The sequence below is a fragment of the Siniperca chuatsi genome, linkage group LG24, assembly GCF_020085105.1.
Source record: "Siniperca chuatsi isolate FFG_IHB_CAS linkage group LG24, ASM2008510v1, whole genome shotgun sequence".
Classification (NCBI taxonomy): domain Eukaryota; kingdom Metazoa; phylum Chordata; class Actinopteri; order Centrarchiformes; family Sinipercidae; genus Siniperca; species Siniperca chuatsi.
Window position 1 is genome coordinate 9,018,765 of NC_058065.1, and position 13,550 is coordinate 9,032,314.

The 13,550-nt window shown below is 38.2% G+C and overlaps 1 protein-coding gene and 1 long non-coding RNA gene across 3 annotated transcripts in view; one reads left to right on the top strand and one right to left on the bottom strand.

Annotated features, from left to right (window-relative positions):
• The first annotated feature begins 32 nt into the window (after positions 1–32).
• LOC122872191 lies at positions 33–5,331 on the top strand. Its single transcript, XR_006377045.1, has 4 exons — positions 33–110; positions 1,039–1,215; positions 3,037–3,084; positions 4,931–5,331. It is a non-coding gene; the product is annotated as an uncharacterized LOC122872191 (long non-coding RNA).
• Positions 5,332–6,196: 865 nt separating this feature from the next.
• The window catches only part of LOC122872429 (semaphorin-5B-like), a 35,273-nt gene continuing 27,919 nt past the window's right edge, over positions 6,197–13,550 (bottom strand). For both annotated transcript variants that reach the window (XM_044188645.1, XM_044188646.1), the window contains 4 exons: positions 11,571–11,720; positions 11,200–11,235; positions 9,416–9,627; positions 6,197–9,249 (listed from right to left, as the gene is read on the bottom strand). In XM_044188645.1, the coding sequence (XP_044044580.1) occupies positions 9,088–9,249; positions 9,416–9,627; positions 11,200–11,235; positions 11,571–11,720 (560 nt within the window). In that variant the 3' untranslated portion in view covers positions 6,197–9,087. The remainder of the gene's footprint in view (positions 9,250–9,415; positions 9,628–11,199; positions 11,236–11,570; positions 11,721–13,550) is intronic.

The window sequence follows — 13,550 nt, forward strand, 5'->3', positions numbered from 1 at the left end:
CACTCAAAACCAGATGCGCCTGAATGATGGACGGAACTATTTTAGAAACCGGGGGGAGGGAGGCTTAATTTAGCCTGAGCAGTGGGGTAACTGTCTTAAAGAGGAGCAAGGTAACTCTTTTAGACATAGCGGGGAACTATTTTAGGCTCAGCCACATGGAGTAATTATACACATTTAGGCTACAATGTATTGTAAGAAAAGAAAAATACGTTACACACGCGTTTAGTCCACTAGGTTAAAATGAAGCAATGTACGATTTGCAACCCATCCTCAAAGGTTGCATATATGAGTTAAAGTCAATCAAGAAGTAAAGTAGATCTGAGTCATTTTTAGAGGCCTGGGGAGGCAACATTATCCAAGACAAAAGCAAAGACTAGAGGAATGTCTAAAAAAGTAAATAATTTTGTGTAGCTTTTTGTATGCTTGTGCTGCTGTATATGTTGTGTTGCATTGTCCTTTGAACCCTTATATTTATCTTGCGAATCCCAGGGTTGGAACTACTGGTCTGGTGGAAAGAACAGAATTGTACATATATGCAAAACGGCTCACCTTAAACAGTCCTGAAACAGAAAATATCAGTAATTTCTGGCATGATATTGGGCAGCCCAGCAGAAGTCAGTTTCTTGAAGCCAGCTTGAATTTGAATTGTTTCCCCCCCTCTCTTCCACTCTGAATGCTGCTACTTCAGAAGTAGGAAATTAGGTCATGCAAGTTTTGAGCTCTAAAAGACTCAAGTTTGGGGACTGTGGAAGCCACTGCAAAATCTTACTCTTAAATTAGTTTAAGTAGTCCATGATTGATTTTGAGGTAAGCATTGGATTTTTGTCTTGTTATACAACATACATTACAATACAGCATTTAGCTGATGCTCTACCCTATCCAGGCTATTTATCAGAACTTATTCTTCCCTCTATACATGCACAGCTCATCCTGTGCCAATGGCTGACACACAAAGCATAATAGATCCATCCCCATGCTTAATGGTTGCCAAGAAGTTATTTTATTTAAATGCTTTGTACAAATCCTGTTTTCCCCCAGACATACTGTTGGTGAGCGTGGCCAAAGAATTGTTGTTTCATCAGTCCACAACACTTTGTTCCAGCACTTTCTTTGTGTGTGTTGAGATCGCTGGTTAAGTTTATGTCGGATGATACTTCCATGCGGATTGTGCTGTGGACAGTTGAGTGTGCATGCATCATTGTGAGCAGCAGCAAGGTAAGCATTTCTAAGATCTGTGTTTGAATATAATTTGAATACGACAGGTGATTTATCCTCCTTAGTAAGGATGCAGTCTATTAAAGCATATCTTGTTTATGGTCTTTTTTAGTTTTACAAGGAAATTTAAAGCTCACATGCAGCATGCAGTGCACTTACAGCAACAAAACAACGGCATACATATCAAATGTATGACTTAAAATGAGTTTCATGGATTATGTTTGTTGTGCAAGAATATCGTCATTTTAGTATGTTTTTAGATTTCTTTTAGAAAATAGTGTTATTTTTTAAATAAAATAAACAGTAATGTATGTGCTGTTTTGAAAAAGTAGCGATAAGAACAAGGAGAATTAGCGCCTTTAGTGTCTTTATTTTAGTAGCTAATGTAAATGTTAGTAATAGGCCTCTCAGGAGAATCCTCTCTCCTGTTGCCCAGCAGATGGCAGCATTATCAAAATATAAGTAACTGAGGATGTCTTTAGGGCCCCCTGCCATGTGTAGGGTGAGGTGGTTGTCACAGGTATAGAGGGCGATGTTGTTCCACAGATACCTGAGATGACACATCCTGTTGAAGAATACAGTATATTTCTACCTTCAACATCCAGGCTTCTACTGATGACCAGAGACAGATTTAATCTCCATAACAGTTTAAGTGTACTTTTTATGTGTTTTTGATACATAATCTTTGAATGTGTGAATTGTTCATTGTTCATGAAAATTTTAATCCCAAACATGGTAATTTGACCAATTTAAACTTTCACTTTTATTGTGTAGGAATGGTAGATTGATTAATTGAGGAAATAATTGGCAGATTAAGCAATAATGAAAACAATTGTTAGTTGCAGCCCCACTTGAGAGTTCAGTGAAGATTAAAAATCATTTTCTCATGATAATGGGTTAATTATCTTGTTTTCTCAGGGGGGGAAAGGTAGTCTTCTTAGATAACAAGACAATATTTCCATTATCTCAAAAATAACCCTTTCATTTCTTGAGATAATTAATCTGTTATGGCATAAAAACAACTTTGTTATCCCAAGATAAAAATATACTCAACTTTCTTGGGGGTTGGCCACTCTCTGCTTCCGTAAATATTTACACTTGCTTGTAACTTTTGAAATATTGACTCAAAACTAAAACATGGAGCTATTGAACAGAAGTGATAATGTACACGTTGACTTTGTGAGTTGATAAGGAGCGCCCAAACAGGGAAGTCCATCTTATTGCGGAAGAGGTGTAGGAGCTTTCAGAAGGACCTTCATGGGCTGCATCCTTCGAACGATCCAGTCTCTGAATTGGGACACACTTACTGTATATCTCTCGCAACACTTGGAAGCCCATAATCCATTTTGTGTTGGCCATTTGTTATGTTTGAAAAGATATTGTATGCAAGTGTAAGCCATCGACTTTGCTCACATTATCAGGAACAAATACAGTTTTGTTTGTGGTACAGAAAAGTTCTTTGCTGTCAAGAAGCCCTGCAGAAATACAGCTACAGACACATTTTACATCCCCCTTTTGAGTAGCTGCAATGCTAACAGGAGCCATTTGTTGCCCGTGGCTTTTCTTTTCGACCCTTCCGGTGGACAAAAATAACCAAGAACACTTTGCCGTTGATCAGGCAAGCTCTGAGACACTGAGTGGTCCACCTCTGTGGTTTGCTTTCTCTGCACTCACCTGGCCAACAAAGAAGTTATATGGACAGCCTCAAAATATCTTATTCACTATGCTTTAAATAGCCATCTGTTGCAGTCTGTTGAACCTGTGTGCGTGGAGGAATGGTCCACATATAAACCAGTTTGTTGCATGACTCTCTCTCTTTAGACAACTCATGGATAAAAACAACATGTTCCAGTGGTGCGGATAACAAAAGTAAGCAGAAACTTTATTTGTGGCTTATACAGAAGAAGCATGTGACGTATGTGACAAATGTCATGGTAACAGCTCCCTATGTCTCTGTGCACTTTTATATCGTCCATCAAACAAATGAAAAGGACCCACTTTGTTTAATGGACTTCTGTCTTCACGTGTTCAGAGACACTTTGATCAGGCAATCTTCTAACAAATGAATGTGTGGATTAACCAAGTATAAAGTGGGAGGATTAAATGGTTTTGAACTGAAATATCTAAGCAACTATTGAATGGATTGCCATGAAATTTGGTATATATATCTATGGTGCACAGGTGATGAATCCTAATGACTTGGGTGATCCCTGACCTTTCCTCTAGCGCCACCATAAGGTTGACATTGGTGGTTTCGAGTGAAATATCTCAACCACTATTGAATTGATTGCAATGAAATTTGGTACACACATTCATGTCCTCCTCAGGATGAATTGTTACAAATTTGGTGATCCCCTGAATTTTCATCACCATCATCGGGTCAAAAATATAATTTGTCCAATAGTTTGGGGTATTAGCAAGCTAACACGCTAAAATAAGATGGTGAACATTGCACCTGCTAAACATCAGCATGTTAGCATTGTAATTGTGAAAATGTTGACATGCTAGTGTTAGCATCTAGTACAATACTGGACTAAGTACAGTCTCACAGAGCCGCTAGCATGGCTGTAGACTGACAGTATTGTAGGATGTTAACCACAAGCCAAGGTTTTCTGTCTGCACAGTTTGATTAGAAAAGAAAGTACAACTGGTTCCCTTATTGAATACATTTACTGCTATCAAACAGGGGGAACATATTATTTCCAAATACTTTTTTAGCTGTAGAAATGGTTATGTATTATGGTACAGCATTATGTTTAGGTATGAGGTTAGGAATGGTTATAATTAGAAACAAGGTTAGGAAACACATGCCAAAAAGCTCCAGGAGTAAAATTTGAAGGGGAACTTTGTTAAGGGATTTTCTTGCCCTTGAATTTAAGATTAAAACTATATTTGGGGTTAGGGTTTTTATATATTTTTATCTCAACAAACACATCATGAAGTCAAGAAAAAATCTGACTGACAATTTGTAAGGAATTACAAAAAGACAACCAGGGTGCTGACAGAAAGACTAAACTTATACTTGGCAACAAAAATAATTTTTTATAGAAATCATTATTCTTCAAAAACCAAGTAAATAAAATAAATGAAGATACTGAGTATATGTGCAGCATGAAACAAGCAAACCACTTTCATGATTACAAGTGCATCTGATATGCTATGTGTAATATTTATGGACTTTTGCTCCAGTTTTTCCAGTTGCTAAATGGGAGGGAAAAAAAGACATTCAGACGAATAAATAAGTAAATATAGTGCACGAGTGACCCAATGGTTTTACCAGCAGATTAAACTCTCAGATAGCAGAGCAGTGCTGCTCACTGGACTATGAACAATAAACACATGAGTGCAGTCTGTTCAGTGCAATGATGTGAGAACTAACTGGTTTAAAATATGTGGCAGTAGATGGGTAGACACTGGTCAGTGATCAGTGTCATCCACCTTTTATATAATAGATATTAAAAATACTTGAGTCAATTGCATGCAGTTATTAACAGTGTCCATACAATCCATCCAAATTCTATACAGGCTCATTTCTATTCAAAAAGACTGGAGTCTCTCCCAGCATGCAATGTGTCAAACACAGAAATACACCCTGGACAGGTCAAAAGTCCATTTCAGCACATACACACAGGCAGAAAAACAGAGTTACAGATGTGTATTGAACAGTGTTTTACACTGCTAATTACACAAGTATGTGTTGTGTACCTTCTGGCAGGGAGGTGTGGCTTTTCTACCAGGGACTGGCTGTTAGTGTCGTGATCAGGCTGCACTGCTGACCCGTCTGCCCAGTGTTGAGTGGAAACACAAACAGGATTATAGCCTCGACCATGGAAAGCAGGATTCCCAAGAATTGAGCCTAGCAGTGCCTTTTATCTCACGGAAGTATTAAACTCACTGGCAGTAAAAGACTGCAGTAACACAAGCAACATATCTGTTCTACCTTCTGCAGAAATCACCCATATGAAGGCATCTATCTATAACACAGCATATGTCCATGTGAGCTCCATGAGTGCCTATGTGGGTTATGGGGCCAAGAAGGGCTGAGTGGAGTCCATGTGGGCATTCATCCTTAGGTAAAACATGGGCCCTTTGTGTTCATTTACAGTAAAGCTAAAGGTAGCTCCCACACGGGAAAAACTGGGCCCCAAGTGGAATATCTTTAGCTTCTTTCTTGTTGCTTTTTACATTTTTTCCACCAATCCCAGCCCAGCAATTTACTAGCTAATTCAAATAAATAACTGCACAGGTAACTTATTTTTTCTGGTTACATATGAGGACTATTCAAACTGCCCTTCCCTCCACCAGATGCTTCTAATGCTTTTATTATTCATCAGTTAAGATCTATTGACCTACCTACCGGAAAAATAGAAACACAATCACCATGGTTTACAGGACAAAACAGTGGAGCTGATGACTTACCTGCATGCCGGTCTTCTCTCAAGCAACATCAATTATTAAAGCCATGGGGGAAGCTGAGCGAGTGAAGTCACTAAAAAGAGCACCTTGTAACCCTTGTCTTCCTGCTCCTGCATCAGCCAAACCACTTAAAAGAAAACAAAAATCCACCTTAAACAATGTTGACTGGACAAAATAACTATTGGCAATGAACTCTACATCTTTGTGCCCATTTTGTGTATTTTTGGGAGTTGGAAAGCTGTTCCAGTTTCTCAATTGGGAATATTTTCAGTTTTTTTTCCCAAATCTTTGATACCCTGTTGAAAAGTGCTATCAGAGGTACGGTAAGTTTTACTACCTTTAGTATAATTGACTATGCTTTTATACACTATGAGTAGTCTACATCCAAAAATCTTTGATGCAAAGATTATTAAGAAAGCTACTGTGTAGGTGTTCAATGTTTTACAGAATTCCAATATTTGTGATTAGGAATACCAAAATATATATCAAAAGCGTAACTTGATAAGTAAGTGACTGGTTGTGACGTGAAAAAACTACTTTAAGTAAAAAAATTTTTAAATCCCAGTTAAGTTTTTAGTATGGATAACCAAAATATTGGCACCAACATTGATTTATTCATCTTTTTTTTACAGTGTACATTATACAAAAATATAGAGTACCAAAAGTTCACAGTGTCCAAAAGGCAGTGTTAAATCAAATTCACATCAATCATATTCAGAAGAAGTGTCTTTTGGGAACAAAACAAATCCATTTGGGGATCCACAGACAAATTGTGAAGAAATACTGTACAATGTAGAATGTTTTTTCAGACTTCACTGCAAAGATGGTTGTCGAGGCCTTTAAATTAAAAACACAACCTTTTCTGTCATTGAAAATGAATATTTCCATTGTTTAGGCCAAATACAGACAAATATATTTGTACAGTTTACACAAACATGTACTGTATAATCATGTAAGAGTCTCAGTGCATGCAGTCACTTGTACGCAAGCACCCAAACGTGAGCAAATATCATCAGGGCTGTTTGTTTCATGCTACATAACACTGCAAACGGTGAGAAACACCTGAATTCATTTCTTGGTATTTACAGTTTAGAAACACAAGATATGCAATATACATTTTACAACATGGAGTAACTTAAATATTAACAACACTGTCCTGGAATGTGACAGGAAACAAAAACGATATTAGAATTTGTTTTAAAGGTTCAACATTATTTAAAGCCCCTATGCGTAGATTTTTTTCTGTGATCTGAGAATCCTTTATATTATTATGATGGTTTACATTTTTGTTTTTGGAAAAATTAGATAATCCCAGCGAAATCTGGTCGGATTCATAAAGGTAGGGTGTGCAGAGTCTTTTTTGATAGTACCACTAGAAGCACATAGTGGCTTTAATATCCTACTACTTTGGGCTTTTTAGCATTTATTTGCCATGTTTAGAATGATTTCCAAGACGTTTTCTGTAAAGAACTGTGTAATTTGGTACTAATTACAGGGAAAATAGAGATGCTGTTCAACTGGTAAACTTACATTTAATTGCTTGCATAACCTTGAGAGCCTTTTAGTCAGTGTACAGCAGGCAAGCATATTCAACATACAGTATATGGATTCAACATATATGGAGAATAAGTTTCTAATAATAAAGGAATGAATGAATGAAATTAATTTACTTAGCTTTAAATTAAGCAATTACATCAAGGACATTTCTATTTTCCCTATAATTTGTTCCAAATTACATTGTTTTTCCAGGATAATTCTTGGAAATTATTCTGAAATTACAGACCCCTAAAACAAAGGCATTACCGAATATGTATTTCACTGGGAACATGTAACACTCCAGCAAGAACAATGCTGACATAATCCACAGTTTGTTGAAACAAGCAACAGAAATGTGAGACACATTTATACAAGCACCGGTAATGTTATCCAGGTTATGTGACACTTAAGAGCATTTATACCTCATACACAACACATGTAGACAGACAGCCATTCACACTAATTTTAGAGTATCTAGTTCACCTAACCTGCATGTTTTTGGACTGTGGGAGCAAACTGGAGCACCTGGATGAACACGAAAGAGTGTAAAAGGCCAAATAAAGTGTTTTTTGCTCTCTCCTAATTTGCTCAGTGTTACTTGTGTTCAGAAATGTAAGAGAAAAACACAGTTATAGTCCACCTTGCATTTCTTAATTCACAAATTCAAACCATTCAATTCAGTACGCTATAAAAACAAAATGTAGAGACTTGAAACCTGCTTGAGCAAGTTAATCCATCACTGTTATACATACATTACATTATACATACATTTTGCATGGCACTGCAGTTGAAAGTGTTGACTCATTTGAAAAGCCTGTGGCTGATTGATGGTGTGTTCGTGAAATATACAGGTATAGCTGTATTATATTTGGTGATTTTTTAACAATAACCTAAATACATTAACGTCCGGAAAATAAGAGTGTGACTGACAAAAAAATGCCCCATATGTTCACAAAATTGAATCATTTTGTTTCAGCAGATACAGATACAAATATCAATAGTGACATCTGTGAACACCCCTACAATAATTCATATAACCTGCTGACAGAAAGGTCAACAAACTTTCAAACTTCAACATTTTCACCCATGTACAGTACATAGTGAGGTGTGTCAAAAATGTCCTCTTCAGTGTTGTTTTCCGATGTGGACGCTGCTAAACATGAAAATTAAAGCAAATAAGCCAGAAATCTGCAAGTCTCTGTTCATTTCTTCGCTCCATTCACACACAGTGACGGATGAAGAACACATCAATTGTCTGGTTTTTACTCATAGATATCAGTCTTTACTGACAGCCAATCACTTAACTAGTGTCAAGTCTATAGAACAATATACAGTAGTACTGAGTCCCCAAAACAATAACCAGCAAATGAGTCTCTTCTCAGTCCGGTGGATATCCGGGTACATGCAATGTCTGAAGGCTAGTTGAAGGCCTGGAGCTCTGGGTCCTACCCTGCTTCCACACTGCCCTGAGCACCACAGGGTGGGTGAAGTGAACATTTAACATGTGTAATTAAGAGCCAATAATGTTAAATTGAGTTGCTACACACAATTGGTAAATTGGAACAACTTTTTGTACTGAAGAAATAGTCCCTGTTACTGTTTGCAGGGAGGTCTGTGGAGTATCCAGAATAAAGGAAACATTGTTTTTTGGAAAGAGATGTTGCTGCTGAATTTTTTTTAAATGTAATTTTTAGTTTCAGTCAGCAACATAAACAAAATTCAGATGTCTCAAAATCTGGGCAAATAAAACCGAAACTACCTGCATTGCAAGATATCACAAAAGATAAGTGTAATTTGGTGTTTACTTTAAGACTACCTTGACCAACAGGATAATCTATCAAAATCTTGGTGTATTTGTTTGAATGAGGAAACACTTGAGGGTGACTGAGGGTGAGTAACGAGGGTTGGTTTGGCCTCCTCTCAGCTGTGCATGTAGGTCCTGCAGGGGGAGTCTGGGTGGAAGTCGTACTTGCTCAGGCTGGGAGGATAGTAGGTGGTGGTGAACATATTGCTGGAGGGCAGCGGGGAGGGGAAGTGGTTGCACGTTTCATCATTCACATGGAGATTGTTCTTGTTTAGCGTCTGTAGTGTGGAGACATAAAGAAAGTTTTTGTCCTCAGATAAACTAAGACATTTCAGTTACTTTCTTTCTTTCTCAGTTTTTCTCATCTCTCTCTTCTTTAACTGTCTAATAAAGGAGACAGTGCCTAAAGTATAGGTTTATAATGAAACAATTGAACCAGCCCACCTTAAACTCCATGGGGATGTACTTCTCATTCTTTGGCGTGGCGTTGCCCTGCTTGTTGTAGGTGAGGTGGTTGGGTGTGCTTGGGTGGATGACTGATGACTCTGCTGATGGTCGGTTCAGGTGGTGGCAGTAGGAGTAGGCAAGTGCTGACAGTAACGCTGCTGCAAAGAAACTGGCTGAGCCCACAGCTACCAACTGGAACAAAGTAAAGGCTGGGGACAGAGGGGTTGGAGGGGAAGAACGCAAAGAGAGAGGATGAGACAAATGGTGGTGGGGGGGGGGTTAAACCAATAAGACTGAAAAATTGTTGTTCATAAGGATTGGGTGTTGATCATGGGGAAAAATTAGCTGAGACAATAAACACTTGAAGCGAGGAGATTATAGATACTGCATAACCCTGAGGAGTCTATGTAGCAGGTGGTGTAAACCTTTGAATGAATGGAATGAGGCAGATTTGATGGCAGGCTTTACAAACATGACGCCCCTGTGTAACAAGATGAAAACTCAAAAGCCCTGTAAGAGGAACTTAGAGGCTGAATTGTTCATTACACCCAAGATGTCACTGAATCCACAACTTTAAGAGCTTTTCCTAGCCTGGTTCCAGACGTCTGCAAAGCTGAAATTCCTCTGGGGAATCTGAATGTGCTCAGCAAATTTTTTTGGCAATCAGCCTATTACATTATGCAATATATTGTGTGCAAAGGCAAATTTTAGTGTAAGGGTGGCATTAGATGGCAACAACAAAGCAATGGGGTCCATCCTTGGGGGTACTAATGACAATAAACTTCATCACCATCCAGCCATTCGTTATAAAGTGTAAAAAGTTGATCATATGGCCTAATAATGGCACTAGAAGAAGGCTGATGTATTGGCCAAAATGGGTAGAGATCCTCTGGAGAACATGTTCAATGACTATCTACAATTAAGGAGACCTTGAGTATGGATAGCCAGAGTGGATGGTCATGGCAATTCAAAGTTGACGATTTGACTTCAGGATGGCGCTATAGGCAAGATCATGTACTTTTCAAAATAGAAAGGGTTCATCCTCTTTTGATATTTCTTGCGCACAGTGGAAGTGGAAAATGTGGACTGATGATACTCGTAGGAGGGGGTAAACATTATAATTCATTCTCTGGGAACCATGAATATCCACAGCAAGTTTCTTGGTAATCGGGCCAGTAGTTTTCAAAGATGTCAAGTCGATGAAAACTTTTGCCTGATGGTGGCTCTAGACAAAATTTCAAGGATCAAGGTGTCAAGACTATTATTAGGAACAATCCTCAGGGAACCATGCATTTACTGACCAGACTGCAATGACACCAAATGTCTGGTCAATAAATGCCAAGATTTCTTGCCTTGGACCAAACTCCAACCACTGACTGTTATTGGCATCGTGAGGCCCTCCTGCCAGTTAGGCAGGAAAGGATGAACCTCCATCATGCTGGGACTTGATGTCACTATCTGGCTGCTATCTAACTTTATCAAAAGGCCAATACCGACCCCACAGTTTGCCCAGTCCCAAGCCACAAACAAAAGTCAATATGTTACCAACTGTGTGGCACACAAGAAGAAAGCAAATCATTTTGTAACTTTGCAACAATAACTAGGTGCCGCTACATGTTCAGAGACTGCAATTAAATCAAGGTGACATAGATTTACTCTGGATGTAACAGGAGAGTGATGTCATAAAACCCGGCAGATTTTATGTTGGGAATTGAGGAGTACACACATAGAGGAGGTGTCTCTGAGATGGGAACAAAGTATAATCACTTGTTTTCACTCACTTCCACAGCTTTGGTCCTCCTGTCCGGGTAAAATGACTGGAGAGAGACAGACAGACAGTAATGAAAAGAGAGACACAGAAAAAAACCCATCAATGTAGTGAAGTAAAATCACTGCAGCTCCAAAAGATCAATCAACAAAAATGACAAGGCCAGTTAATTTCTCTCAAAGGCTTCACTGTTCTCGAGGTAGGCAGAATGCTGACATCTCCATTAATTCATCTTTTTAATTTCTACACAGAGTGAACAAGTCAGCATTTACTGTGTCTGATTAAACTTTTGTACGACTCTAACTGGATTTTTCCAGCTTATATCAGCAACAGTCTGCAGCAAAAACTTGTTCCAGCAATTTACTAATAAAAGCATGTGCTTACCTGGCACCTCATGAGGCTGGCATGGCCTAGACTGGGTGATGTTGCCCTTACAGAGACTGGCCTCAGCCTCCTGGTCCTCACCACAGCGACGGGTGCGATGCTGCAGACCCTCCTCATCACAGTCCCCCCACTCTGTCCATTCACCCCAACCTGATGACCAAAGAAAAGAGTGGAGAGAAGGAATGAAAGCTTAAGACTGAAAAAAAGAAACTGAAATAATGCAAGGGCACAAAATCAATAGCTGGTTTTCTGTCTAGTTGGTTTACAAGTTGGTGGTATTGTGTTGCTTTGTTGTAAATCCAGGAAGCTGATTTTTTTTTTTACTTTCCATGCAGGTTTTGGACACCATTTCAAATATATCTTCTAACGCAGTGTCAATAAATATGTGTCCAACCTGTTTTAAGCATTTTTAAAAACTGCACATTCTGTACAATACACAAAGCCTAAATTGAAACACCATGAATTGAATGAATGAAAATACCTAAAAATCTCTGGACTGAGGTAGAAAAGTAAAATATTGTTAAACATAACACGCAGTAAATGCTGAGAGAGACAGTTTTTTTCAGTAAATAATGATGTTTTGGGATCTGCTTCTGTGTCCTTATCTGCTTGTTTTATTTCCTGTGGTTGTGTGTTCTTGTTGATTTCTGTTTTTTGTCTCTTGTGTATTTGTTGTTGAGTTTTATGTAGGTTTTATGTGTTTGTAAAGGCCCATCTAGGGACAGGCATTGCAAATTAGCTCAGGCTATAAATGCTGTGGTGTATGGCAGTGGTTTATGCTACATACTTGTCCCTATGCAAATAAACATTAAATAAATAAATAGATGCAGCATCAGCATATCACTGCCAGCCAATTTCAAATATCTCCACTTCAAAAGAAAGCCCCCAAAATTAAAAAAGGTATTTATTGAAATATGTAACCAGACCCAATTAGTGTTCACTGTCTAGGAAGGGGCTCAGGAACTGCTTTGGGTGGTTTCTTGAACCTCCATAGGTTCATGACAGGATTTTCCATTTCGAGTCAACTGAGTTTTGCATGATGGCTGCCCCAAAAAGGCAGCAAGAAGTAGCTTTTTGTAATGAGATATCTTGAAACGAACACTGTGCATACAAACAACCAGCAACAAATTCAAGCAGCCACTAGAAGTCTCTTTATCTCCTGTGGAACTGAGTGACCAGAGAAACTGTGTGGAGGGTCACCAAGTGTGCACGCTGTGTTGGCCACAACACAATGGTCATCATCAGTCAACAGCCAGTCACAGTTCAGCCTCCTTGTGTGCCTACTGGGGTTACTTTGTTTACTGAACAAAAGTGTAAAATAGATGAGAAGTTGATTACACCAATTTGCTTTCCATGTCTTATTTTAACGACCAAAGGACTAAAGCTACACACAAGTAGCATCCATCTATGTTGGGGTCAATGGTAAAATCTGAGGCTATTTTATCAACATTTCTTTTTCTGTTTATTTTCTGACTTTCCGCCAATGCATGCTGGGATAGGCTCTAACAACCACATTGTTTGCCTTCTCAACCCAAATATTGATTCACCACTTGCTGTGTGGTGGAGATTTCCCATCAGTGGCCAAACAAACACCATTATTTAATCTGGAGAGACAGCGGGAATCTATGAAGTGTATTTATTGTATAACAATTATGATAAATGACAATAAACCTGTGTAGCACTTTTGGAAACAAAGTGACAAAATACTTTACAAAGTAAAACAGCAGAACAAAGATTAAAATGGCAAAATAGGGTTAGAAAGAACAAAAAGAGATGTAAAATTACCATTAAAATAACTAGTATGCAAAAGCATAAAATTATTCAAATTGTCCACACCAATAATAATAATAATAATAATAAATAACACCAATAATAATAATAATAATAATAATAATAATAATAAACAAAGTCGTAATTAAAGCCACTGTGAGTGAAACATCAATATTTTTAACTTGGTGTCTCCAGTGGCAGTACCAAAAA